A 25,825-nucleotide genomic window follows, 5' to 3' on the forward strand; every position below is an offset into this window, starting at 1 on the left:
TGGGCTCTGTACGCGGTGTTTCAATTTCATAATGGAATACATTCGATGGCTAGTACGGTTCTTATGCTGGAGGAACATTAGGCTCTCCCTGGCTCTCGTAGAACTGGGTCCTCTGTTGCAAAATCTCCGTCAAGATAGCCGGATGGGTAGAAACCCAGAGCTTCCCAGCTGCAACTTGTTGCACGACCAAACGGCTCGCTTCCTCAATACCCATTCCCCTCTTTCTTGCTAGTTCTGCCATTGCCCTTCGATGTTTCTTCTGGGCTGGATCAACTGTGGAGTCTTCGTGGCGAGCCCAGTCGAAGATACCAGTATTGAGCAGTCCTGGAATCACAGCGCTAACATGTATGGGCGCCTTTTCAGATCTCAACTCCACATACAGGGACTCTGTAAAGGCTTGCACGGAGTGCTTCGTAACGGCGTACGCTGATTGGCCTGGGATGGTGGTGAAGGCCCCGACGCTCGAAACGTTGGCGATCCAGCATTCCTTTCCGGAGGCCATCATGCGGGGCAGAAAGGCCCGAACACCGTGGATAGGGCCATGGATGTTGGCATTCAAAATCGCCTCCCACCGGGAGGAAGACAATTCCCATAACGGACCAAGTGTCTCGATTGCCGCGTTGTTGATGAGCAGTTGAACATCTCCGTAGTGATCGTGAACGTATTTGGCCAGTGCATCCAGCTCACCAGGCCGTGATACATCGACACCTCTCGCTTCTGCTTTCCCATTGGCGGCCCTAATGTCAGAAGCCACTTCCTCGGCGCGTTCGAGGTCGATGTCGGCGATGATGACGGCCATTCCGAATGAGGCAATATGCCGAGCGAGACCGGAACCCAGACCACCTCCGGCTCCTGTTATCACAGCAACGCCGCTGCTGAATGCTTTCTCAGGGGTTTGAGGCATCATAATGGTAAGATGAATGAGCGAGATAAATGTCGTTGGTCATTGGAAGAGTGGTAGCTTGGGGAGCCTTGGACACTTATACTCCAGAGTCTGGCAAACATGACATAGCGAGCTGACTCGAGCGATCCAAGCCAGTAGCGAGTCAACAGCAACGTAAATTGCTATCAGCGGAAGACCGCAAGTTCTTTTTGCACATATGATCACGGAGATATATAGTGATGCATTCAACACAGCAATTTGGGACAATGACGGGCAAGGTAATTTGTTATGTCTATCGTCCAACAGGGATAAGTTTCATTGCAGTTCAACCTACTGTTGTAATCGAGGACTACGAAAAGAAAGCCGATCTATCGTAGCATTCCTCCCAAATCGGCAAAGAGGCCTCCTAGATCCTATCCAAATTATACTTTCACGCTGGGACCATATCATCCAGATCTAGGAATGTAAGCGAAGTACCATTAGATCGAACTTTAGGTACTTACAGTACGTCAGGTCTTCACCCTTCGCCTCGCGCTGAGAGATTCCGTTGCCCATAAATGAAAATGGATTCGTCTAGTCTTTATTAGCCACGCTCACTTCAGGATTCATTTGACTCACATTAATATACTTGATGTCGAAGTCTTCCCATCGCGGGTTAGCAATCATCTCCATGAAATGGATACTTGATCCGGGCCAGACAGCAACAACTCGGCCTGACTTTCGGTCTTTGTCTACAGAAATCATAAATCAGTTTAGATTTCCAGGTAGCGGGACGAAAGGTACATACACCAGCTCTGGCAAGATCCTGTCCAAACCAAGTCCTTGTGAACTTCTTGGACATAGTCATTGAACGCATCTTGGATGGGTTGCTTCACGTCCAGGGAGCGAATCTGGTCTGTTTGGATCTTTTTGATCGCTTGAGAGATGTACTTGGCGCTGTTCAGGCAACTGTCAGTATGTCATCCTGCAGGATTAAATGGGGATATACCTAGACTCGATACAGGGGATGAGAGAGCCATTAGCTATAGGACAATTAGGTCCTAGCAACGCTGATAATCGTCAGTATTTCTCCTTAGATTGCCCGTTCATTTTGACTTACTGAAGTAATTGGGCAGGCCTGCAATCGCCATTCCTAGGTATGCCTCTGGACCTCTAGCTTTCCACATCGTACGAAGACTCACGCCATTCTTGCCGACGATGTTGAATCTGGAAGAGAAAGAAGTGTTGAATCCAGTGGCGCAGATAAGAGTATCGACTTCGTGAATCTGGCCATCCTCTGTCTCAATGCCCTTCTCTGTGATCCTGAGAATGCCTGTTCTGATGACATTGACGTTGGGCTCCTGAATGGCTTTGAGATACGGCAGACTTGGAGTCAGACGTCGACATCCGAGTTCCCAACTATTACACACAGCTGTCAGCAATGATTGGTTCGGGAATAAGAGAACGTCATACCTTGGGATGAGCTTCTCTCTTAGCTCTGGCGAGACAATAGCCGAACTCATCATCTTCTCTGCCCACTAGTTACTGGTCAATGCAAAACTCTCAATCCTGCCAGTCTCAGCTCTGCGTACCTGTCTGCCCTTCTCCTGCGCTTCCGAATTCTTGATGCTAGCAGCAAAGTTCTCATTCATCTGTTGTTCGATCTGCTTTCGGAACGTTTTGTAATATTCCGGGTCTTCGTTAAACCGTTCGATATCCGCTTCAGTATCTAGCAAGAGTAAGTATCGAGGAATTGATGACTTGAGGGCTCCCTACATGGCGCGTTAAAGTTGGAGGACTCTATGCCGAACCCAACCGTTGGTAGAATGTATGTAGGTGATCGCACGTAAACGTCGATTTTGTCGCATAATGGCTGTATGCTTGGGACTACCTGTATGCTGCTTGCGCCAGAACCGATGATGCCGACAGACGCGCCTTTTGGATCAACTTCAGGGTCCTAATCGCTGTTAGTCAGAGCCTTTAGAGCAAAAAACATCCCCATCTTACCCAGGCCGCTGTATGTATCAGTTTTCCTTTAAAGCTGTGCAAGCCTTCAATGTCAGGCCACTTCCAATCATTCAAGATGCCGCCTGCGTTGATGAACACGTGAGCATGATGGTCTTCGACGAGAGCATCACTCTCAGGCGAAACGTCGCCCTCAACTTGAACACGCCAAATTCCTGTATTATCGTCCCACTCGGCGCCGATTACGCGGGAGTTGAAGGTGATTTTGTTGTACAGATCGTGTTTCTTCGCCACTGAGATGAAGTACTCGCCGATTTCCTCGGCCGGTGAAAAGCTATCATCGTCAGTAGAAAGATCAAATGTCTATCAGCTCGTTATTTCTTACTGTCTGGACCAGTCCGTCTTGTAGTCAAAGGAGTACTGGTAAGCGTGGCTTGCGACGTCACACGCGGCGCCAGGGTACCGGGTCTCCAGCCATGTTCCTCCAACATCAGCATTCTTCTCGAAGCATAAAATCTCAACATGCGAGAGTTTCTTCAGTTCAATCAAGGCTGCGATTCCTGAAGGGCCTGCACCGACAATGATGACCTTCAATGGCCTCTGTGATCTATCGTGAAGTGGGTGTTGACCATATCCTTGTGTGCTTGGAACTCTTGGTTGTTGAGTGCCATTGCTCTCATTGTTGCTTTGCGAGATGACCATGATGGGTGGGGCAGTTCAGGATCGGAGACGAGCTAATTCAATAGACAAATTACTGCTTTCTCAGCCAGAGCAAGCCCTTTTTCATTATCTTCATATCATGACCCAGAGGCTGCTCGGCGTCATCTGACCCGGACTGACGGTACATGGCCGAAGGTAGAGCTACTGAGGGGAAGCCATGCAGGAAACAATGACATCTGGATGCGCCGATGCGAGGAAATCTGTCGAGTCATTGAGTCGAGTCAGCTTAAATCCTCGGTAATAACACACCACTAAAACCATTTGAGGTTAGGCTTGAAAAGATGGGTGAACGGCGTGGGGTACCGTATAGCAATTGGCTTGGATGAGATGTGGTCAAATTATTCCCATTTCGTGGTATAATTCGATCTGATACTCTTTCTTATTGAATATTCGCCGCTCATTCTCATTAGATATTCACAGCTCATTCTAAGGCGAGTCGGGGTCTGGAAAGGAAGTGTGTAAAAGTCCTGGGCCTGGTGAGGGCAGTCGAGATCTATGATACTGATAAAGCTTCACGGTATCAAAACGAGATCGTTGTAGACATCAAACTTGACACCGAAGTTTTCTTCTCCTTCGATTATTATTATTATTTTTTTTTTTTTTTCAATTTTTCTTTTTTTTTTTTTTTTTTTTTTTTGCCACGAAGCGGCATTATACACAATCCAGCGAGACAGAACCCAGATCAGCAGCTTAGGTAGAGATTAGTCTACATAGAATTATGAATGTATTTGGAATCAGAATGACAACCAATACGGAAACATCTCCCACTAAAATTCTGGTCAACCCTCATTCTGCATTACTTGTATACCTCAAACCACAACGTTCCAGGCATGATTGTAATCAGTGCTAGTTCATGTTGAGATCCTCCAACCTGCGCTGTAAGCTGTAGGCTATAGGGCTAGCTTGCCTGAAAGCTGGGGGATCTGCGGGGTCCAGATCGATTCCGGGGCTTACAAGGACCCCGTTAGTCTAACTAATTCGGGGGAAGTGCTCTGAAGGGCTAGAAGGGCAAGGAGGGGGAAGGGATCTGATGGCAAATAATCTTTCTCTCGTTTCCATCACATCCATGGCCTTCAATTGACAATCTCATACAGCAACTGCTCTCGGCAACATCAAAAAAGACTCTGTGCTCTTTGTTCTACTACCCTCTCAGTGCACTCGATGCCGTCGCTTGGTGCAAACGAGGCCCTCAAAATGACCGCCGACGCTGAATCGCGACGTGCAAAGAAGCGCCAAACAGACAGGAATGCGCAACGACAGCATCGGAAGCGTCAGAAGCAGTACATTGAAGGACTTGAGGCTCAAATATCTCTTCTTAAGTCAGCCGACAAGACTGAAGCCTCGCAGCTTGCAGCCCAGAACTTGCAATTACAAGATGAGGTAGGTCTCCATACTCGCCTCAACTGAAGTGAAGTGGTTAATTGGGTCGGCAGCTCCAACAAATGCGTGGTCTCTGGGACGAGATGGAAAGCATACTACAACGCCAACGGGACCTAAGATCAAGCTCGATACTCAATGCGCCATTGGTCTGTTCTGATAGTAGTTCAACGCCCAGCTACGATAGCAATAATGAGAGGAACGCTTCGGCATAGGCATTTGCTGTAAGGTCTTCGAGCTTCAGCGACACCACACGAGTGCGCCCTACAGTGCCACCGGCACCTGCAGTCGTGGATGACCACTTGCAATCCACCAGGCTTTCTGATCTGGATGGACTTATGCTTCATAACACATCGTCGAGCCACGATCTAACAAACGATCTGATCCGTTGCGACACCTTGGATCTTCATGATGGCTCCCAGCTACTAAACACAGACGGTAATGAGATGGATGCGATTCTGGGAGACGACTTTCAGCTGGCCAGTATGGATCATTCAGACGAAAGCGACAGGGCCATGACCGAACTTACTCACTCGCAATCCCTCACTGTCAGGAATAAACACACAGACCACTTCTCTACAATGGACTCATCGCAGATGCAGACGCCTCGGGGGCATGAATCTGACTCCGCAATAACGATGAGATGGATAGCCAGCCCAAGTCATCTTTTCCGGGACGATGACGACATCGATCACTTCCCAGAAGTAGAGGACAGCTCATCGCATCAGCACGAAAAGCAGCGTACCCCAGATCCTCTCGACGGCTTCACAGAGTTATTCGATGCGTGCATGAAGCACAACCTCCCCGCCTTCCGCTCAAACATGCCCATGCTGATGTTTTCATCCGCTGCAAAAGACGTACTATTACATGAGATGATACAGCGTGCTAGCCAGAACCCAGAGTCCATCGGTCCACCAGTCCTGATTGACTTTCTCGTTGATAATAAGCAGAATTCGCTGTCGGCTGATCTGAAGGTGTATCTGGAACCGGTGCGGAAAACACGGCGGACGTCAGAGTATCTCGCCACTTATTGGGTTCTGTATCTCTTATTGAGGGTATGCTTCCCACTCGCTTATGCCTAACTGTCGTTAATGTGCCGCAGTGGCAAATTGTTCGTAGTGAAGATGCCTACCATAGCTTACCTCCTTGGCTTCGCCCTACACCCTTGCAGCTCATCGTTCATCACCCAATGGCAGCTGATCTCATAGCATGGTAAGCATAGTTCTCTCCGCCCGTCCTAGGCTCTCCACTGACAGTTGACAGGCCCGCGATAAGAGAGGGTCTCGTTCAAATGTCCATGTCAGATCCCGATCGTGTATATGATGTTTCTACAGATATTGGGAAATATCTCACCGTCGAAATCTCAACTTCTGAGTCTGATTTAGTACATGACCCGCAGCAGCTCGTCTCCAAGATTTTGGATCTGAACAATTGGAAGCTGGATAAGGAATTCTTTAATCGTTATCCGCAATGGAAGGGCAACACGATCTGATACCAATAGTCTAACTTTGAATCATACAAGTATCTATAACTGTTCTGAGAAGAGAGGCTTTGCTATGTGCTCTGGATCCAAGTACCATGCCAAATCTCCGCCATTTACTTCTGGCAGCGTGAAGCCATTACCCATAAACTCGAACCTGTTACGGCTTCTGTACTGAATGTTGTAGTGCTCATACCGAGGGTTCTCAAGCATCAACCGCCAGTGGACAAGTGATCCTGGATACTGCGCCGTAATCTTGCCATTCGGTCGACCTTGGTTGTACCACGAACGACAGCCAGCAGCCCAGACTCTGCTTGCGTCAGCGGACCAAAGTGATTTGACACTTTTGGAGAGATACTTACGTTCGTTTCAACCACTCGTGCACATGCTCATTGTACTCTTCAACAACCTCAGGTTTGACATCCAAGGTGAGGATGTTCTCTGTTTGGATCTTCCTGATGACCTTACAGATGTAGTTCTGCGCCGCTTCAAGAACCGTGATAAACGATCCATGTCCCGCAGGACAGTTCGGTCCCAACGAACCCACTACATACCAATTAGCAGCTAGCATAGCCCGTGTACTGATTCAACTTACGCATAAAGTTGGGGAAGCCACTCGCTGCAAGGGCAAGGTACGCAGCTGGATCATCCTTCCAGGCATCAGCAAGCGACACACCATCGCGGCCGATGACAGGGAAATGCGGCTTGAAGCTGACGTTGAAGCCCGTCGCGCAAATTATAACGTCTACTTGATACTCTGTTCCATCGGCAACACGTAGACCGTTTTCGGTGAAGGATGCGATTTCCCCCTCGGCTAGTTCAACGTTGTCTTCGTGGAAAGACTCAAGGAATCCTTCAGCTGGGCCGAGGCGACGACATCCCATGGGAAAGGTCGGGATCAGGCGCTGGGTCAGTTTCTCGTCGTTCTTCAGGATCTTGGCCATTCTTTTCGCCACAAACTACGGATACATGTCAGAGCCTTGTCTTTTGAGGAGGGGTATACTTACCTCGCGAGCCATCTTCTGGTTCGGGTGATCCGCGATGTTATTTCGGAAACTTGTATTGATCTTTGTCTCCATTTCTCTGCGATGCTCCAGATACGCCTTTGGGTCTTCTGCGAATAGCTTCTTTTGCTCATCGGTGTCTGAAGCCATATTAGACAAGCCTGCAAACGAGGTCTACTTAACTCACAGACAAAGTTTCGTCCCTCCGAGTCAGTGTAGCCTTCCATGGGTAAACCAGGTCCAATCCACTGCGGCGTACGATAGAATGAGATGACTTTCTTTGCTGTGTTCTTTATAGCTGGCACGATTTGGATGGCAGAGGCACCAGATCCAATGACGATCACAGTCTTGCCCTCCAGATCAAGATTGGTATCGTAGTCCGCTGAATGCGTGATGTGTCCACGGAAGGCTTCGCGGTTGGGAATGTCGGGCCACTTCCAGGTATTCAAGATGCCAATATTGGCGATCAAGAAGTCGACGCGATCCTCGAAGGTTCGCTCGTGGCCATCAGCAGTCTCCGTCACAGTCAGGATCCATTGCCCGTTGGGCTCATCCCAAGTCGCTTTGTCGACACGATGAGATAGCTTGATGTAGTTATCCACATAGCCCTTCTCTCTGGCAAATGACTCGTAATACGATTGGATCTCAGCCGCGGGAGAGTAGTACTTGGACCAATCTGCTTTGGGATGGAACGGGTATTGATAGGCGGGTGAAGGAACGTCACAACGGCATCCGGGGTACTTGTTGGCGTACCAGACACCACCGGGCTTGGGGTACCCTGGAAAGATTGGGGATTAGTTGACACTCAATTGACCTATCACCCGGGTCCAGGATTTACTCACTCTCATAAACTACCAGATCAATGTCATCTCCAAATTCCTTCTCCTTCTTATAACACATCATGATCCCGGAGGCTCCAGCTCCTATACATCCAACTCGGAGCTTTCTTGGGGCGCAAAGGATATGCTCAGATACTTGGTAAGGAGCGTTATTGTCGCGAGTAATGGGTGTACCACCGACCCGGTTGTCGAAGGTTGTAGCGTAGCTGTTTCCGTTTGAGACTGTCATCTTGATGGTTAAGTGAGTCGACAAGGATGACTTTGAAGAGACGAATTAGCCTCAGATTGAGAAGAAACAGGTGAGAAATAAACCACACGGTCTTGGCAAGGAAGCACTCCAACGCTTGACAAATCCAGATCTTCGGCTACTGACCCCGCGTTGACAACCGCCAATGTTGACTCCATTCCCCAGACTAAGCTAGCCCCCATGACTCTGAAGCTAGCATGGTTAGGAACCCCAACCCCGCAAAGCTGACTCTCGACTCGAGTCAACATCTCCACGCGGGGAAATGTTCCCTATCGTGGCCTGTGCAGCAAATGTCCTAGGACCGCTTCCCCATGGGGTCGATGCTGGTAGCTCTTCGATCTTTGGTACCCAACCAAGCCCAGTGACCACTGGCACTGCACATCTGCGCTGTTTAGAACGCACAGTTTCATTATTGTGGCGTTTCGAGTCCAACTACAAAAACCCTTGTCGATAACGAGGATTCTTGAGTTTCTCTTGCTCCCAACAGAACTTGTATTCTTCACAGGAATCAAGATCTCTTCTCTACTCATACCCACTGTTCATCCATATTTTCATCATGGATCCTAAGAAGGAGGCTACGGCAATGACTACTACTGAACACCTTGAGATGCAGCAGGCAGAGGATCACGCTGAAGCCGCTGCTAACCAAATTGCCTACGAAAAGACCCTCAGCTTCGCGCAGAGCGTTCGAGTCTTTTGGCGAAGCACTCTCTGGATCTTATACGTTCAACTTGTTGTGTTCGGTTATGGTATAGATGGTATCATCGCGGGCAATCTGCTCGCGATCCCCAAATTTCGGTCAGCCCCCTTACATGGTCTCATTTCGCGTGTTTATACTGACTTGAACCTAGCGAGGACTATGGCACTACGCTCACTCAAGGCGGTACGACGATGTACATCATCCCTGCCACTTGGCAGAGTCTTTACGGCGGCGTGTCTCAGCTGGCAGCTGTTCTTGGAGCTGCCATTACTGGATGGCTGGCTGATAAGATCGGTCGACGATACACCAACATGCTCTTCTGTGCTATTTCTATCGTTGGAGTCGGTCTCCAATACCACTCGACTCGCGACGGCTCTCTCCCAATCTTGACAGTCGGAAAAGCCATCAATGGTCTGTCCATCGGCGCATGGCTCATCATTGGCCCCCTGTACGCTTCAGAGGTTGCTCCCCTGAAACTACGAGGTTGGCTCACAGCCATGACCAACTTTATCCAGTTTTGTGGTACTCTTCTCTTCACCGGAATCATGTATAAGCTTGGTCCCCGAAACGACCGCGACTCCTATATAATCCCTTTTGTGTGTCAATGGATCATCCCGGCTATCGTACTTCCTACCATCTGGCTCTGTCCCGAGTCACCTGTATGGTTAGTTCGAGCTGGGCACCGAGACGCGGCCGTCAAGTCCCTCGATCGACTCCACGGCGATTCAAAGGACATCGACAAGAAGGCCATCCTAGCAGTTATTGAGCAGACTATCCGAAATGAGCAGGAATACCGCTCTGAGACCTCTTCTGTCTCCTACGCATCGTGCTTCCAGAAGCGTGATAGGCAACGCACACTTATCAGTATGTTTATCTACGGATGCCAGTACCTCAGCGGTATAATCTTTGTTCTCGGCTACCAGTCTTATTACTATCAGCTAGCTGGCTTTGGTGCACAGATGTCCTTCTTGCTGAGCATGTTGAACAACTGCAGCATGTTTGTCGCCAATATCCTTTCTTGGCCCCTGTTGACTGTCGTTGGTCGCCGGCCTCTTATCGTATGGGGACAGTTCATCTGTGCAATCACGTTGTTCATTGTTGGTGGAGCTTCTTTGCCTGGTAGTCGGTCTACGAATCTCGTGACCATTGCCTTCATGTTCGTCTGGGTAAGTCAATAATTCTCCTCCTCAGTAACATATCTGTTCTAACGTGTCTCGACAGGGCTTCGTTTACCAGATCACCTTGGGTACAGTTGCATGGACCGTCGTGGCAGAGATCCCAACCTGGCGTCTTCGCTCACGAACACAAGGCCTTTCCAACGTCGTTCTCTGTATCGTCCAATGGTTGATTGGTTTCGTATTCCCGTACATGTTCAACCCAGATGCCGGTAACCTTGGTGGCAAGGTTGGCTTCATCTTTGGTGCTACGACTCTCATCGGATTTGCTGGGTGCTGGGTTTGGCTTCCCGAGACCAAGAACAGAACTACTGCGGAGCTTGATGATCTCTACGCTGCCAAGGTCAAGCCACGCCATTTTCACAAGACTCATCTGGGCGAAGCGGCGGGGTCTGATGATAAGACTGCCTAAGATGGATCTGATACTGGTTGAGATGGGTTCTGGTTTCTAGCTACCTTGGGTACTCCCCATGCCGGTGCTCTGTAATTAGTTTGATCTTCACAATGAGTCATTTATTTTGAGTATTGCCCATGCCACCAGTTGTCACCCGCATGCCTATAAAACTCCGAGTTATCCGTTGTAAGACTAGCTTCGGAGGCTTCTCACAATACCAAAGTGTGAAACGACGCGTGTTTGCAGATATGAGCTCTGAAGACTTCGTAGTTCCTTCTGCCTACGAGCTGACGAGTTTTTGATCTAGTAAAAACCGCATGACGGTTCTTTTAGCTTATTAGTAATGGCAGCTCAAGCTTTTCACGCGCAGTAGATCAATTGTTAAGGCCAATACTTGTTTCGTTTCGAGGATTTATCAGATCCTTTCAAACACAGCTGATTCCAATACATATACAAAAAAGACATAGAACCACCCTCCCCTCTCAGACTCTACATTTGTCAACAATCCAGTCAGCCTGTAAGTGGATGCCAGAATGCGTGTGATCTTCCTCTTGTCCAACACGAGCCACTGGCAGGCCCGGCTGTGTAACTCCAAAGTCAACCATACTCGAGACATGCCCCTTCTTAGGCTCCACGTGCATTTCAATGTTACTATAACCGCTCTGCTATGACAATCAGTTTCAAAGTCACCAAAAGCGCCGGTTGGGAAAACTTAATTTGAGGACGTTCCGAGCCAGCTTTTGTATGTCGGCGAGGAAGAGCTCCAGTTCGCCGGCTACCAAGAGAGTATCCTTGGGCAGAATCTCCTTCCAGCCATCTAAGCAGTCGATGGGGTTCACATACTCATCCAAGGGCTTCCCATCTAGATATGCCTTGCGCCAACGGTCAAGAGCGCCCTTGTCGAGACAATCCTGGTTCGCGTTCTGCCGATATGAATCCCCATTGTTTCGCAGATTGACCCACGGACTGTTCAGGCAAGCTGCCACGGCATGTCCGGTTTCCCCTTGATTCTGCGTCAGTGGTGGAATACTCGGGTGGGGCTTGACCAAGTGTCGAAGTAGCCCGAGACAGAGATTGCCCCCAGCCGAGTCACCAACCAGGATTATGGGTAAATTCCGACGGGCGATGTATTGATACGCTGAGACTACTTGTCTCAATGCACCCGGGTATGGATGCTCTGGAGCGAGGTCGTACTCCGCAACAAACATGTCAGCTTTGAGACCCCGGGCTTGAAGTTCAACGCTCAACTGCAGCAAATAGGGCATCACAGATCCTGCTGAGCCGCTAACAAAACCGCCTCCATACACATAGAATATGATGTGTGTCGGGTTAGGATATTTGGCCAGGTAATGCCCCCGATAGTCGTCTCCTGCGATCTGTTCTCGTCAGAATATGGACGCGATCGAATGTTTACAGACACGGTACCGTTTCGGCTGTGGCCTTTTCTTCGAGGAGAGTCGGGCAGTTCTGCAGCAGAGCATTCGCATCGCATTGGACAGAGCTAAGTGCTCTGAATTGGTGTATTGATAAGGTGGATGACAGCCTAGAAACAACATTAACACTGGAACATGCACAAGGATACTTATTCTCACCATCGGATCGTGGCATTGGCGAGCATATGCTGAAGTGTCGGTTCTTGCTTCCCAAGAATGCGTGATATCAGGGCTCGTAGCCTGGTCCCAGGAATCACATAATCTGAACAAGAACTGTTAGTGGCTTACTCTCCTTCTAATATGCTCAAAGCTCAACTTGCATTTTAGTAGGATCAAATAAGCTGTCAATCTGGTGTCCTCGAGCATCGTGTTGATTTCGGTCATTGTCGCATGTCCTTCACTTCGTAACACTCTTCGCACACCAAGAATCGATTATGGTTAGTTCAACTGTTCCCCGGAATATCGTGCATCAATAACTAAGTGTTTCCATCAGGACTCTCAACCCACCCTTGGCCAAATGGGTCCATTAGCTAGGCGATTCAGTCCACTGACTCACTTACTGACTCAAGCCCCCCGAGGTCCCCTAAACCCGAGATTTAGCGTCATATTGACTCAACAGCGCGTTATCGGGCACTAACGATCGGCCCCAAGGTGCGGGGAAATCTTCATTATAGAACAGGTCCTGCGAGCATAGGTAGTTATCACTTACCATTCAATTAATTTCCGAACTCTATCAACGACAACTTAGACTTGACCATGTCCCAAACGAAACTGACATCTCTCCAAGGTCGCGTTGCCATCGTTACTGTGGGTTTCTAACGTATGATTATACCAACGATGTCACTGACAATACTCTTTACAGGGTGCGGGAGGCGGCCTCGGCAGGGAGTATGCTCTTCTGCTCGCATCTTATGGCGCAAAGGTAGTCGTCAATGACTACGGTGGTTCTCTAAGCGGCGAGCGCGGTACTATTTCTCGTGCGCAAACTGTCGTTGATGAGATCAAAGCCAAGGGTGGAGAGGCTATCGCGGATGGTCATGATATCTCTGTCCAGAGCGAAGTACAAGAGCTTGTGCAGGATACGCTAGCGGCGTATGGAACTATTCACATCCTCGTTAACAACGCAGGCACTGCTGGCGAAGCTAGCTCCCACGACAACGTGAACGTCCAATCCTTCCGCCGGACGTGGGAGATTGCGGCACTGGGTACTGTTATGCTCATTGGTGCAGTGTATCCTACTATGGAGAAGCAAGGGTACGGGAGAATAGTTAATACTTCGTCTGATAGTCTCATCGGTATGGGAGCAGGTGGTGATGGTGGCTATGTATCAAGCAAAGGCGCCACCTTTGGTTTGACGCGCGATCTTGGGCGCATGAGCCCCAAGCACGGGATCAAGATCAACGGCGTTCTCCCCTCAGCAGCATCCCGCATGTCGGACTTGTCACCCGTCATCAAGAGGATCACGAGAGAATACTTCCATACGCATCTCGTGGCAGATTTCGTCGTAGCACTGTGCAGTGCGGAATGTCCCGTGTCTGGGGAGCTGTTCAGTGTTGGTGGTGGAAGAGCCGCCAGAACGACGTTGGCTACGGTGCCTGGGCATTCTCGTGCGACGGGTCCGGAAGACTATTTGACTCATTTCGATAAGGTTGTTGGTACTACGGATGAGCTGTTTGTTCCGAAGGATACGTTGGATTTAGTGTCTTATGCGATAAAGCAAGCAACAGGGACTGATGTAGGGGTTATAACCTTGGATTAGTGGCAGTTCTATACAGATAAAGACATGTCTGACCTGATGCATTTTTACGTTGTAGCTAAGCCTTGTGATCCTTAATCATGTGTATTTGAGAACCTCCGATTGCGAAAATATGAGGACGACACATTCATCAGACTGTGAGGTCCAAGCTAGACTACTATGTAACGTTCTCGACTTGCTATGATAAGCTCAAGTCAGGCTTCCGACTCACTTTTGGTGTTCCTATCACGCTAGTTTGAGCACTCAACTAGTTTAAGGTCACTTAAAATGTTGCAGAGATATTTGATGCTACTAGTTACTAACATACAACACTTGTTCAGGTCTTAAAAGCTTGTAAATGCTGGGTCAAGAGACGAAGCTACCCTGAGGCTGACCTGGATCGTCTAAAAACAGTTTAGCGGGGACCTGAAACACTGAGAAATCGTGCTTTAAGTGGACAGTCTAAACTGTAGACGTCATAGCGCAAATCAGGGATGAGTCATCTGTTGTCGTCATCGACGATCTGATTGGCTTATCGCTATCAGCAAGGTCCACCGGATGCTACCACGCGGGTTTTCAGGCTCCAGTAGCATTGACAGCTCATCACGCATAATAAATAAAAGACCCCGACCCCAAGTGGAGACGCTTGAAAAATAAAACCAACCTCTTAATATTACCCGACCGATCGTGTCCAACCCTATTCACGCCAGCCTCAACCTCGATAGACATGACAAGAAGACAATACCTCATATCTACACTCAGGACAGAAATCGAGATTGCATGAGATACCTAAATCAATGGATGGCACCTGTCGCCTAAATCGCTCTAAACACGTGTCCCCACCCGCCGTCCCCTCACTCACTTCATGAGCTCACTCTACCGACCCTCCACCAGAAGAGAAGCCCAAGCTGCCATGGCCAAGCTCACCGCCGCCGAGCGCGCTGCCCACGAGGAGGGGAACCTTCACATGCTTCGCGCTACCATCGAGCGCACTCTCTGGCATCTTGATCCGCACAGTGAATTGGCCGCTCATCTGCGAGAGACCACCAAAGAAATCAGACGACATACCCTTGCGGGCTTACTCCCAAAACCAAAACCAAAACCACAACAGAAGTCGTTACCTTACTCAAAACAAGGCGAACCAGAGGAACCAGAATTACCTCGGCTTATCGCACCGCGGCAGCAATCACCAGCTCGTGAACCGCAAAAAGTCCTCACGGATGAGGGCGGCAGCAGATATCAGCTGCGCGATAGGCACGATCACGTGCCGATAATCGAACTTAGCTCTGACGTATCCTCGGAACTGTCAGATGAGCCCATTTACGATTTCGACCATGCGCCCGACCAGGGCGAGAGTGCATCAGCCAGCGACATGAGCACCTTGGCAAAAGAACACCAGAAGCCAAGTCGAGAATTACCAGTAGAAGAGACACCAGCCGAGGAGGAGGCGCCGACTCAAGAAATGCCGACGCATGAGTCCAGAAAGCGACCTGCAGAGGATGACGGCGAAGACGACGCGTCACCAGTCTCAAAACGCGTCAAAGGCTGGTTGACGCACATCACGGGCGGATACATGTAAATCTCGCTCTCATGAACGACAAGATCTGGACACCGATCGCGTCACCATCAAAGAATACCCTACCGCTACTACATTTGACTGCATTCTGGAAATGCAGCATCAAAGCTTCGAGGCTTAGAGATGGAACATCTGGGTTTGGGCGTAATGTGCAAGTTATACACTGGTTTACTGGGAAACAAGATGTAAACGACTGCTGAGAGGTGTCTCGGACGGACTGGTTGGGGATAGAAAGCATCAGGAATGGCTATATCGTAAGATGGGGGATGAGACTGAACGGAATACCCTTATGAGGCTTGGTGGATAGCTAATGTATTATTCGACTTTCAATGAATCAGTGCTTAGTTGGTGCAATCGTGCTTTGATCCCTCTGTTGTATATCTTAATGCCTCAAGTTCTGGGTGATAAGTCGCCAGTCCCCCAAGACAGTCATGGTTTTCGCGTCGACATTGAACTACATAAGTATGTAACTATGCGGCACAACAGTTTGCTTATCTATTTCTATACCCACGCTTCTGGCTTGTAGTCAAATAAGCACTAGGTAAAATTTCCTGGCTGGTTGTTCCCAATGCGTCGGCCCTCGGAGCTCGGTCTTGGCTGTCAGCACCGTCTGCTGACAGCTTCATCTCCGCCCGCAAACAACACTCGGGGCATCTCAAACTCGGCGCTCGACAGGTCAATCCAATCAGTGCAGGAGCCAAATCCGGACCGCCATGTCTAGTCCACTCGTTACTCGGCGTAACGGCAAGAAGCAAGCGTGCGAGCCTTGTCGCCGCCGAAAAGTCGCGTGCGACCACGGCTATCCCATCTGTCGCCGGTGCAGGAAGCAGCCGAACGGTGCATCTGCATGTTACTATGCAGTGCCGGAACAAGCAGCGACCGCCTCTCGAGGGAGGCCCTCTCAGCGACGAGTGTCCGAAGCATCAGCCTTACGCTCCGAGGTCACGGCACCTGCAGCCCAAACCAGGAACTTTGGACCCGATGATGGGTTGTGGAGCTCCCCTGCTGCGAGGCCGCCACAGGGCTTCTTCGGGCCTACAAGCTTCCCGGCTGCGTACCAAGAGACTGAGGCTAGTTTGGCTGCACAGGGTCCCTTGGTTACTGAAACTGCCCCTCCTTCACCGACAATGTCAGCTCCACCATCGGTGGCCGAGATACAGAGTATTGTGGATATGGATCAAGGAGCAAGCCAACTTGCTATAAAAGTACTCCAGGCCCTACCCGAGAAACTATCCACCCAGAGATCAATGCCTAAAGCTAGCCTTGATGAGGACTGGTTGGCTGGTATTGGTGATAGACTCCTATCTAGTACTTGGGACACATTCGGGCCTCAGCTCAGTGATAGAGCAAACGCAGCAAGTTTGCGCGAGATGGGCAGTAGAATATGTATCAACACACGAAAAACGCTCATAGAGGACCAAGATGACCCGAATGCATGGATTCAAAGCTTCTCGGGAGAGAATCTGCGCTGGGAGACTGTTGGCGTTATCTTCCTTTATACAGCTTTGAGCGAGCTGTCAGCCACATCGAACGAAGATTCGAAGAGGATAATTCGCCAGTGCACTGAGTACTGTGCTTCATGCATAACTCTGGCTAACATGGGCGGGAGTTCTGGGACGCTTATGCTGTTTCTGGTATACAAGCGATCTGTTCTTCATTCATGGATGCATGGTGAGACCAGTAAGTTTCCAAAAAGTCTACATGTGTAAAGTTGATTCTGATTGCGGCAGGCTTGCCGTACTGGAAGTTCCATGCAGAGGCAGTTGCAATGTTGACGTTCTCCGGACTCCACGATAATCGGGCCAAGTCGTCACCGCATATGTCATCAGTACCTACTGAGATACGGAGGCGTATTGGATGCCAGATCTTCGTGGTCGATAAATTCCTGGCCACTTTTGTTGGGCGACCTCCTCTTCTTACGAGGAGATTCTGCTCTATCAAGTTGCCACTTGACCTAGGAGAGTCAGCCTTGCTATCAGATAGAGAAACCTTCCAGAGGAAATCTCAGCTCCTTGGTCAGGACGGATGGAACAAAGATGGGTGTATCTACTCGGGCTCGCTTCTGCGTGTTCGCATGATGATTGCGCTGGCAAGGGACGAGATCCTCGAAGTTGTACTCGCTCAGGATGGTGCTTACGGAATTACGGAAGTCATGTAAGTGAGACCCTAAGGACAGATGCTTCTCTCTCTAATGGTTTAATCATGAATAGGCAACTCAAGACTAAACAGCTTGATCTTTATGCGAAGCTTCCTCAGCACCTGATCTGGAGCCCAGCAACAGAGGGAATAAGCGAGATAGACCTTGAAATCGGTTATCCAAGGCTACTGATAAGACTAGACCATTTACTCAGCATGTTTCTCATCCAGCGACTGTTTGCCAGACATGGTCATCCAAGAACCGAGCTTCTGCGCACCAGTTTCGAGATGGTCGTCTTGACGCTGAATTTCTGGGCCCAAAAGCACATCTGGGCTGCCCTGCAAGGCAAATGTCGATGGATAGTAAGTCAACAATTTCTTGCCTTCACTCGAATACGAATCAGCCATCCGGGGCTAACAACCCTCAGATCATGGGATACGCGACCCTCGCCGGAGCCGTCTTGTGCATGGAACTCATAGAACCCGTCCCAGTTACAGTATCAACACAAGATAGCATCATAGCCGGTGAAATATATTCTCGGTCATCGATCATTCAGCAACTTAGTCTTCTGTTAGGATATCTCAAGACTTCATGTCCGTCGCAAACACACTGTTCAGTTGCTCATAATGTACGAGGGGTGATCAAGAAGGTCCTTGATCATATTCTGAATAATCCAACTATTACTCAACCTGTAGCTGAGTTTGAGGGAATAGACTTTGCGGGTAGTTGGGATCATTTTTTCGTATTTTAGTGCGTTGGATAATTTTGACTGGCTTATGGAGGAGCGCGGAATTGATGAGCAGCCTGCCATGCTGTAATTACCGTCAAACCGAATTTAGTCTATCTGTCAGAATCTATTGATGTCGTTATACTGATACCAAAGTCAATTCTTAACCGATATCGTACATGGTACTTGGAATTTGTAAGCACGCTGGCGTTCTTCGGTGCTCGGCTCTCGATCTCGGTGCTCAAAGCTGACTGCAACACAACTTCACTTGCATCGACACGATAGCATGTCCAGTAACGGCGTTTCTGGCACAGAGGCCGAGTCTCATTACGAGATGTCTCCGAGCTGATAAATCAAATGATGAGGATTAAATGGTATATATAAGAGTGCAAGATCATAGCTATCGACATCTCACCACCATACACAAAAAATACTCCGACTCTCTCAGTACACCATATCATACTTTCAATCTCTCTGAAAACATGTCCCTACCCAAGACCTACAAAGCTGCATTTTTCCATGAGAGTGGCTCAAAGCTGTCCCTCAAGGAAGCCAAACTTGAACAACCTGGCCCAGGCTACATATTGGTCAAAGTCCTAGCCTGCGGCGTCTGCCACTCTGATTCGTGGATGCAGCAAGGTCGCTTTGGAGATTTGTTTCCTCGTGTTCCGGGTCATGAACTCGTTGGAGATGTCGTTGCTGTCGGTTATGGAGCGAGCAACTTTAAGATTGGTGAACGTGTTGGTGGCGCTTGGCATGGCGGTAAGTCTCTACACTTTCAGAATTATTACGGTGGTTGGCTAATGATATTATGACAAGGCCACGATGGGACATGCCGCTCCTGTCAAACTGGATCATTTCAACTGTGTGACAACGGTGCTATCAACGGTGTGACTATGGATGGTGGTTACGCCGAATACGTCCTCCTTCACGCCGAAGCTGCCGTCCGAATCCCCTCTGATGCAGACCCCGCCGAAGTAGCTCCTCTACTGTGCGCTGGAGTCACCGTATTCAACGCCATTCGCAGGATCGGCGTCCTCCAAGGTGGTCTTATCGCAGTCCAAGGCCTAGGAGGACTAGGCCATCTGGCACTTCAGTATGCCTCCAAGATGGGATACACCGTGGTTGCCATGAGCGCCGGAAGCGAGAAAAAGGACTTTGCGATGAAGTTAGGCGCTCATCATTACATCGACTCCGGCAAAGAAGATCCCTGTGAGGCGCTGCAGAAGCTCGGAGGGGCTAACATGATCCTGTCAACGGCTCCGAACGCAGAAGCAGTCAGTCCTCTTACAGGAGGCCTTGCGGCTCTTGGTAAGCTGGTCGTTCTCTCACCTCTTGGGCCGGTTGAATTCAATACGGTCCACATGATCATGAAGAATCTCAGCGTGCATGGATGGAACACGGGACATCAGCAGGATTCGGAGGACGCTATCGCGTTTGCGCATACACATGGTATTAAGTGTATCATTGAGAAGTTTGACTTTACGACTCAGTACCGAGAGGCTTTTGACAAGATGGAGAGTGGAAAGGTTCGCTTCAGATCTGTCATGACAATGTAGATGTCTTCCCTTGTCTGTTGGTTTCCGTCTTCATTTTAAATGCGAAATGCGAACTGTCACGACTCTCGGGTTTGAGTTGCGGGGACGTTTTCGGGGATGCAGTGCCGAGCTCGTAGCGACCCTCTTATCTCTATCACGAGAAGCTATCAACTGCCGGTTCTAGAACCACTAGCTCCGTCAAGACTTTCCCTTTCGACGAGGCATTTTAGATACTCAATTCTTATTAAATATCCAGGATTTGTTCTCCAAACACGGTGAAGCAATTGAGCACTATGTATTGGGAAACTACCGTGAAGCAGAAAAGGGAGGATCGCGATGGTGCCATCCAGAGCTGCGAGGCTCAGCTCCCCGCGGTAACCGATGAGAGTATCGTGCCAGAACATGCCAATATTTCTTCCCTTCTCGATCAATTGAAGACCGGAAAGATAACAGCAGAGAATCTAGTCTCTGCTACAATCCGAAGGTAAGCCACCCATCACTACAAGCTATTTGCCAATTGCTAACTCCTTGCAGGGCCATCGCTTCACACAATGAGGTTCGCATACAGCATAGCCTTCCGCGAATACGACTAACATAGCTTAGACAAACTGCCTCAGCGAACCTCTTTTTGAAAGCGCACTTGAACGCGCAAAATCTCTCGATGAGTACTTCCAAAAACATAAGCAGCTCATTGGTCCTCTCCATGGCATTCCAGTATCAGTAAAAGACCAATTCAACATCGCTGGGCTCGATACGACCCTGGGCTATGTCGGTCGCTCATTCAAGCCCGCCCGCGACAATGCAGTCATGGTGACTATTCTTGAAAAGCTAGGTGCAGTCATCATAACCAAGACCGTTATCCCTCAGAGCATCATGTATGGCGAGACCGAAAGTCCTCTCTGGGGACTCACTACATATCCTGGAAGACCCGAGCTTTCGCCAGGCGGTTCATCTGGTGGAGAGGCTACGCTGATGCGAATGTCTGGATCACTTGGAGGCTGGGCAACTGACATTGGAGGCTCAATCCGCGTCCCAAGTCATCTCTGCGGCCTTTTTGGGTTGAAGCCTTCGTCTGGTAGGTTCTCATACTCTGGTGCAGCAAATTCTCATGAGGGGCAGTCTCATGTTCCTTCATCAATTGGTCCAATGAGCCCAACGCTCTCTAACCTCATCGCTTTAACCAAAGAATGTCTACTCGCAGAACCATGGAAGCTTGACCCGAACGTGGTTCCAATTCCATGGCGACAGGCCGATTTTGAGGCCGTGCAGAAGCGAAAACTCACCATTGGTATCATTCTCGACGATGGGGTTGTGCGACCTCACCCAGAAATCCAAGAAGCGGTCCGCCGGGCAGTGGCAATCTTCGAAAAGGCAGGGCATAAAGTCATTCCCTGGAGTACAGCAGACCACTCAAGCTGCATCGAGATCCAGGATCAGTTCTACCGTGCTGACGGTGGAGAGGATATCAAGACTGAAGTCGCTGTTGCAGGCGAGCCGATGATTGCCCATGTCGAAGCGCTCGTCAAATCGTCCAAACCGATATCGGTGTATGAATACTGGCAACTCAATCGCCGAAAGACAGCAGCACAGGAGGCTTACAACAAGAAATGGACTACGACTGCTGGTCTAGAAAATGGAGAATGTGTCGACGTTATAATCAGTCCTGTGTCGCCTCATACAGCTGTTACGCATAGGTCAAGCAGATGGACTGGTTACGCCAAGATATGGAACTTTCTCGACTACACAGCTATGTCGTTCCCTTTTGCAGAATTCGGAAGCTCTGAGGATCCAACATCGTCTGATGTATATGTCACTGCAGCTGATGAAGCGCGCCGTAGCTATCTACATGATTACGCGCCGCGCAATGCCATTGATGAGTGGATAAGGGGCCTTTATAATCCCGAAGCAATGAAAGGGCTTGACATTGGTGTACAGATCATTGGAAGGAGGTATGAAGAGGAAAAGGTCTTGGGCGTAGCATCATTGTTAGAAAAGCTCATCAGAGCTTGATAGAGTTTGTTTGCGGAACATACGGATACAGGGTTCTGATTCGATGTGTGATCAGTAATTAGAAAACCAGCGCAATGCCTCATTATTCTGCACAGTGCTCTTATTACCCAATATCTCCAATATAGCAATTAAAAAAATACTCAACACGAACCGGTGAAACCGTGAAACTTTCGACCTAAGGGATTTATGAGTCGCTACGTTACATGTTTGGTTCATATTTCCGTCAGATAGAGTTCTTACAGGGTAAGACGAAAGTCTATTCCAGCAATTACAGTTTACACGAGTAAGGATCCTGCTCGGGGATATTCATTTGATACGCCGCAAAAGCCCGAGAATAAAGTGATTTCCAACAAGCGGAAGCCTATCCTCATAATTACCTTTGATCGCCTTTACTACTGCAGCGGCTTCATAACTCTATCTACAGAGTATCACGATTAACGATGATTCCGCTATCAGCGGACAAATGCCGCGTCTTGAATGTCGCCATCTCACCTAACCACGATAGGAAACCCCCAAACCCACGGACAAAAAGGTCCCCCCATCGACCTGCTCTATCAATCGACATGTACATAGCCAGCGTTAAAATTACGGACTGTCCAGCGGAGTCGCGGCACTTGGATAAAAGTCCCACGGGCTAACGTCCCGCATTCGACGCTTCACCCGCGCCAGTGCAACGCTGACCCCTGCAATTCCCCTGAGCGCCAAGGCTAGCATCTAGACGCTCATTCGATCAGCTAGCACGATCTTCCCTGCGCTAGCTTCTATCTGGTAGGTCTGTTGATAAGAGCGAGGGAACTTCTGGTAATTGCTCTGGAACTTCTGGAGGGCTCTTTTGACGCGTTTATGGGTAGGTCATGCAGGTTTGAGCTTGTAGAGCTGGGGGGCATCACATGTTCCTGCATATACTCCGTAGATGGGGTTGCTGTATCTGGACGGATACAGATATTCCCAAAGAGGGCGGGACACTCCGTGTAGGCTATATAATGTTGTGATAACGCCGTTGATCTGCCAAGGTCTTGTCTTCAACCACTCGCTCTGGTATCCTGTCACTCTTTTGACTGCTCCACACTCTTTATTGTATTGTTTGTCATTCTTTACAAAGTCACTCTTTATATCACACTACACACATTCATTATGGTCCGTCTAGGATTGACGGCTCTGCTTTTCGCAGGGCTGTCCGCTGCAGCTCAAGACACTGAGCAGGGTACCGCTGTGACGCACGTCCCAGGTGCCTACATCTTCGAGTTCGAGGAGAACCACGTACGCATCTTACCACCAACATTTCACTTCACTGCTAATAGTAGTAGGATACTGCCAAGTTTTACAGGACTGCTGATGACAAGTATACCACTCGCGTCAAGTTCGACTATGACTTGTTCAAGGGCGTTTCTATCCAGTTTGACGATGTTTCTACCGCTGAGGACATGGCTGCCAAGATGGCAGCTCTTCCCGCTGTCAAGAACATGTGGCCTGTCAAGGTCTATAGCATTCCTAAGCCTCGCATTGAGTGGACTGCTACGCCTGGCATGAAGGCTCCTCTTAAGAAGCGTGATCTGAATGATACTGCTGATACATTCTCACCCCACGTTCAGGTCCAGGTTGATAAGCTTCGAGAGAAGGGTATCACTGGCCATGGGATCAAGGTCGCTGTTGTCGACACTGGTGTAAGTCTCATGCTCTTGGGTTTAGACCTGGCTGACATTATTAGATTGACTACAAGCACCCTGCTCTTGGTGGTTGCTTCGGTAAAGATTGCCTTGTTTCCTTCGGTACTGATCTTGTTGGTGATAAGTACGATGGCTTCAACGCCGTTTACCCCGATGATGATCCCATGGATTGCCAAGGCCACGGATCTCACGTCGCTGGTATCATTGCTGCCCAAGAGAATGAGTACGGTTTTACCGGTGCTGCTCCCGGGGTCACCCTTGGCGCCTACCGTGTCTTTGGTTGCTCTGGAGAAGCCGGTAACGATGTTCTCATCGCCGCTTTCAACCAAGCTTACCAAGATGGCGCCGACATCATCACTGCTTCTATCGGCGGTCCCAGCGGTTGGTCCGAGGAGCCCTGGGCTGTCGCCGTCTCTCGAATCGTCGAGAAGGGTGTCCCTTGCACTGTCTCTGCTGGTAACTCTGGTGACGTTGGTATGTTCTACGCTAGCACCGCCGCCAATGGAAACAAGGTCATGGCCATCGCTTCTTACGACAACAGCGACTACGTCTCTCTTCTCAACATCTCCCACTACACCGTGGACAACAGCAGCAAGAAGATCGATTTTGGTTCCACTGCTGGTAGCCCTGCTGCTTGGGGCAAGGTCACACTCCCTCTTTGGGCTCCCAACCTGGATCCCACCACTCCCAACGGTGGATGTGATGCTTACCCCGAGGACACTCCCGATCTTAGCAAGTACATCGTCTTGGTCCGTCGTGGAAGCTGTACTTTTGTTCAAAAGGCCCAGAACGCTGCTAAGCATGGTGCCAAGTACTTCCTCGTCTACAACAACGCTGCCAGCGGTGCTTCAGCTATTGATGTCTCAACCGTTGAGGGTATCGTTGCTGCTGGTATGGTCCCCGCCAAGACTGGTGTCAAGTGGGTTGAGCTTCTCAAGGCTGGATCTACCGTCACTCTCGAGATGTCTGATGGTTCTGATGGAAAGGTCATTCTGGAGGAGAGCAAGAACAATGTTACCGGTGGCGCTGTGAGCACTTACTCTTCTTGGGGTCCTACCTGGGAACTCGATGTCAAGCCCCAGTTTGGCTCTCCTGGTGGAAACATCCTCTCGACATATCCTCTCAAGAAGGGCGGTTATGCTGTCCTCTCTGGAACTTCCATGGCCTGCCCCTTGGTCGCTGGAGTAATTGCTCTTATTGCTGAAGTCCGCGGTACTCTTGACCCTGAGGTCCTCGAGAACCTTTTGTCTTCTACTTCCAACCCTACTCTGTTCAACGACGGTGCCAAGTTCTACGACTATCTTGCTCCTGTTCCTCAACAGGGTGGTGGCTTAATCCAAGCCTATGACGCTGCTTACTCTACCCTCTTACTGAGCCGCTCTAGCTTGGCTTTCAACGACACCGACCACTTTACCGAAGTTCTCAACTTCACTCTTCACAACACTGGTAAGACAGAGCTTGATCTGAGCATCTCGCACATTCCTACCAAGAGCGTCTACACTCTTGCCAAGGACAGCATCTACGCCTCCGAGTTCCCCAACGATGTAGCCGACGGCCACGCCAGCCTCAAGTTCAGCGAAGCCAAGGTCAGTGTTGGCGCTGGTGACTCTGTTACCATTGAGGTTATGCCTACTCCTCCCGAGGGTCTCGACGCCAAGCGTCTTGCTCTTTGGTCCGGATACATCGCTATCAATGGAACTGATATCTCCCTGTCTCTTCCCTACCAAGGTCTTACCGGTTCCCTCCACGACTCCAAGGTTCTCGCCTCCGACGATACCTGGATCAGCAAGTCCAACGATAAGGACGAGCTCAACCCCGTTCCTGCCAACACCACCTTTGTTCTTCCCGTCAAGGGCCAGAACGCTACTGACGAGAAGCCCGCTCCTGCTCTGGCATGGAAGCTCGCCCTCGGATCGGCCAAGCTCGAGGCCGAGCTGATCCCCGTCTCTGGTAACTCTACTGCCAAGAGTCTGGGATCGCCTGCTGGCTTCCCTACTCTGTGGAACCCCATGGGCAAGGGTAATGTTGTCTGGAATGGAAAGTTGGCTGATGGAGGATATGCACCTGCTGGAAAGTACAAGGTCGCTTACAGGGCTCTGAGGATCTTTGGTGATGAGAAGAAGGAGAGCGATTGGGACAAGTCGGAGTCTCCCGTCTTTGCTGTGAGGTATCCTTGAGCATCATGATCACTTGGAACATTACGAAACGACTCTTATGTCAGTACGGACAGCGGTGGTGG

General features: G+C 49.6%; 12 protein-coding genes across 12 annotated transcripts; 8 read left to right on the forward strand and 4 right to left on the reverse strand.

The window, feature by feature from the left end:
* Positions 1 to 61: 61 nt before the first annotated feature.
* On the reverse strand, positions 62 to 907 carry FVEG_13393 (hypothetical protein; the record flags this gene model as incomplete). The annotated part of the gene is made up of 1 exon (XM_018902763.1): positions 62 to 907. The coding sequence occupies one exon, from the start codon at positions 905 to 907 to the stop codon at positions 62 to 64; it is 846 nt and encodes a 281-aa protein (XP_018761577.1).
* Positions 908 to 1,313: 406 nt separating this feature from the next.
* On the reverse strand, positions 1,314 to 3,529 carry FVEG_13394 (hypothetical protein; the record flags this gene model as incomplete). Its single annotated transcript, XM_018902764.1, has 11 exons — positions 1,314 to 1,339; positions 1,387 to 1,456; positions 1,502 to 1,614; positions 1,671 to 1,819; positions 1,872 to 1,932; positions 1,983 to 2,281; positions 2,336 to 2,400; positions 2,455 to 2,591; positions 2,639 to 2,819; positions 2,870 to 3,161; positions 3,213 to 3,529. 11 exons carry the CDS (start codon positions 3,527 to 3,529, stop codon positions 1,314 to 1,316), a joined length of 1,710 nt encoding a protein of 569 aa, XP_018761578.1.
* Positions 3,530 to 4,741: 1,212 nt separating this feature from the next.
* Positions 4,742 to 6,416, forward strand: FVEG_13395 (hypothetical protein; the record flags this gene model as incomplete). Its single annotated transcript, XM_018902765.1, has 5 exons — positions 4,742 to 4,927; positions 4,981 to 5,073; positions 5,140 to 5,979; positions 6,027 to 6,136; positions 6,188 to 6,416. The coding sequence occupies 5 exons, from the start codon at positions 4,742 to 4,744 to the stop codon at positions 6,414 to 6,416; spliced, it is 1,458 nt and encodes a 485-aa protein (XP_018761579.1).
* Positions 6,417 to 6,449: 33 nt separating this feature from the next.
* Positions 6,450 to 8,476, reverse strand: FVEG_13396 (hypothetical protein; the record flags this gene model as incomplete). The annotated part of the gene is made up of 6 exons (XM_018902766.1): positions 6,450 to 6,714; positions 6,767 to 6,950; positions 7,000 to 7,363; positions 7,412 to 7,548; positions 7,596 to 8,186; positions 8,251 to 8,476. 6 exons carry the CDS (start codon positions 8,474 to 8,476, stop codon positions 6,450 to 6,452), a joined length of 1,767 nt encoding a protein of 588 aa, XP_018761580.1.
* Positions 8,477 to 9,050: 574 nt separating this feature from the next.
* On the forward strand, positions 9,051 to 10,781 carry FVEG_13397 (hypothetical protein; the record flags this gene model as incomplete). The annotated part of the gene is made up of 3 exons (XM_018902767.1): positions 9,051 to 9,292; positions 9,346 to 10,360; positions 10,416 to 10,781. 3 exons carry the CDS (start codon positions 9,051 to 9,053, stop codon positions 10,779 to 10,781), a joined length of 1,623 nt encoding a protein of 540 aa, XP_018761581.1.
* Positions 10,782 to 11,148: 367 nt separating this feature from the next.
* On the reverse strand, positions 11,149 to 12,371 carry FVEG_13398 (hypothetical protein; the record flags this gene model as incomplete). Its single annotated transcript, XM_018902768.1, has 3 exons — positions 11,149 to 11,428; positions 11,489 to 12,139; positions 12,189 to 12,371. The coding sequence occupies 3 exons, from the start codon at positions 12,369 to 12,371 to the stop codon at positions 11,246 to 11,248; spliced, it is 1,017 nt and encodes a 338-aa protein (XP_018761582.1). The 3' UTR covers positions 11,149 to 11,245.
* A 542-nt stretch (positions 12,372 to 12,913) lies between these two features.
* FVEG_13399 (hypothetical protein) lies at positions 12,914 to 13,995 on the forward strand. The gene is made up of 2 exons (XM_018902769.1): positions 12,914 to 13,003; positions 13,059 to 13,995. The coding sequence occupies exons 1-2, from the start codon at positions 12,953 to 12,955 to the stop codon at positions 13,953 to 13,955; spliced, it is 948 nt and encodes a 315-aa protein (XP_018761583.1). The 5' UTR covers positions 12,914 to 12,952; the 3' UTR covers positions 13,956 to 13,995.
* A 563-nt stretch (positions 13,996 to 14,558) lies between these two features.
* On the forward strand, positions 14,559 to 15,879 carry FVEG_13400 (hypothetical protein). The gene has a single exon (XM_018902770.1). It carries the CDS (start codon positions 14,797 to 14,799, stop codon positions 15,508 to 15,510), a length of 714 nt encoding a protein of 237 aa, XP_018761584.1. The 5' UTR covers positions 14,559 to 14,796; the 3' UTR covers positions 15,511 to 15,879.
* Positions 15,880 to 16,220: 341 nt separating this feature from the next.
* FVEG_13401 (hypothetical protein) lies at positions 16,221 to 18,395 on the forward strand (the record flags this gene model as incomplete). Its single annotated transcript, XM_018902771.1, has 4 exons — positions 16,221 to 17,187; positions 17,238 to 17,661; positions 17,718 to 18,006; positions 18,072 to 18,395. 4 exons carry the CDS (start codon positions 16,221 to 16,223, stop codon positions 18,393 to 18,395), a joined length of 2,004 nt encoding a protein of 667 aa, XP_018761585.1.
* A 458-nt stretch (positions 18,396 to 18,853) lies between these two features.
* On the forward strand, positions 18,854 to 19,930 carry FVEG_13402 (hypothetical protein; the record flags this gene model as incomplete). Its single annotated transcript, XM_018902772.1, has 2 exons — positions 18,854 to 19,133; positions 19,191 to 19,930. The coding sequence occupies 2 exons, from the start codon at positions 18,854 to 18,856 to the stop codon at positions 19,928 to 19,930; spliced, it is 1,020 nt and encodes a 339-aa protein (XP_018761586.1).
* Positions 19,931 to 20,202: 272 nt separating this feature from the next.
* On the forward strand, positions 20,203 to 21,919 carry FVEG_13403 (hypothetical protein; the record flags this gene model as incomplete). The annotated part of the gene is made up of 4 exons (XM_018902773.1): positions 20,203 to 20,393; positions 20,444 to 20,465; positions 20,513 to 21,705; positions 21,748 to 21,919. The coding sequence occupies 4 exons, from the start codon at positions 20,203 to 20,205 to the stop codon at positions 21,917 to 21,919; spliced, it is 1,578 nt and encodes a 525-aa protein (XP_018761587.1).
* Positions 21,920 to 23,053: 1,134 nt separating this feature from the next.
* FVEG_13404 (hypothetical protein) lies at positions 23,054 to 25,763 on the forward strand (the record flags this gene model as incomplete). The annotated part of the gene is made up of 3 exons (XM_018902774.1): positions 23,054 to 23,179; positions 23,227 to 23,583; positions 23,628 to 25,763. 3 exons carry the CDS (start codon positions 23,054 to 23,056, stop codon positions 25,761 to 25,763), a joined length of 2,619 nt encoding a protein of 872 aa, XP_018761588.1.
* Between the last annotated feature and the right edge of the window lie 62 nt (positions 25,764 to 25,825).

The sequence above is a fragment of the Fusarium verticillioides genome, chromosome 8 (genome assembly GCF_000149555.1).
Source record: "Fusarium verticillioides 7600 chromosome 8, whole genome shotgun sequence".
In the NCBI taxonomy this organism is placed as follows: Eukaryota; Fungi; Ascomycota; class Sordariomycetes; order Hypocreales; family Nectriaceae; genus Fusarium; species Fusarium verticillioides.

What these genes read in the sequence shown, in the direction of transcription:
- FVEG_13399 (XM_018902769.1), top strand. Translation starts at nt 12,953, where the DNA reads ATGTCCCAAACGAAACTGACATCTCTCCAAGGTCGCGTTGCCATCGTT. An exon ending in GTCGCGTTGCCATCGTTACT is followed by an intron (nt 13,004 to 13,058) that starts GTGGGTTTCTAA and finishes TACTCTTTACAG; the next exon opens with GGTGCGGGAGGCGGCCTCGG.
- FVEG_13400 (XM_018902770.1), top strand. Translation starts at nt 14,797, where the DNA reads ATGAGCTCACTCTACCGACCCTCCACCAGAAGAGAAGCCCAAGCTGCC.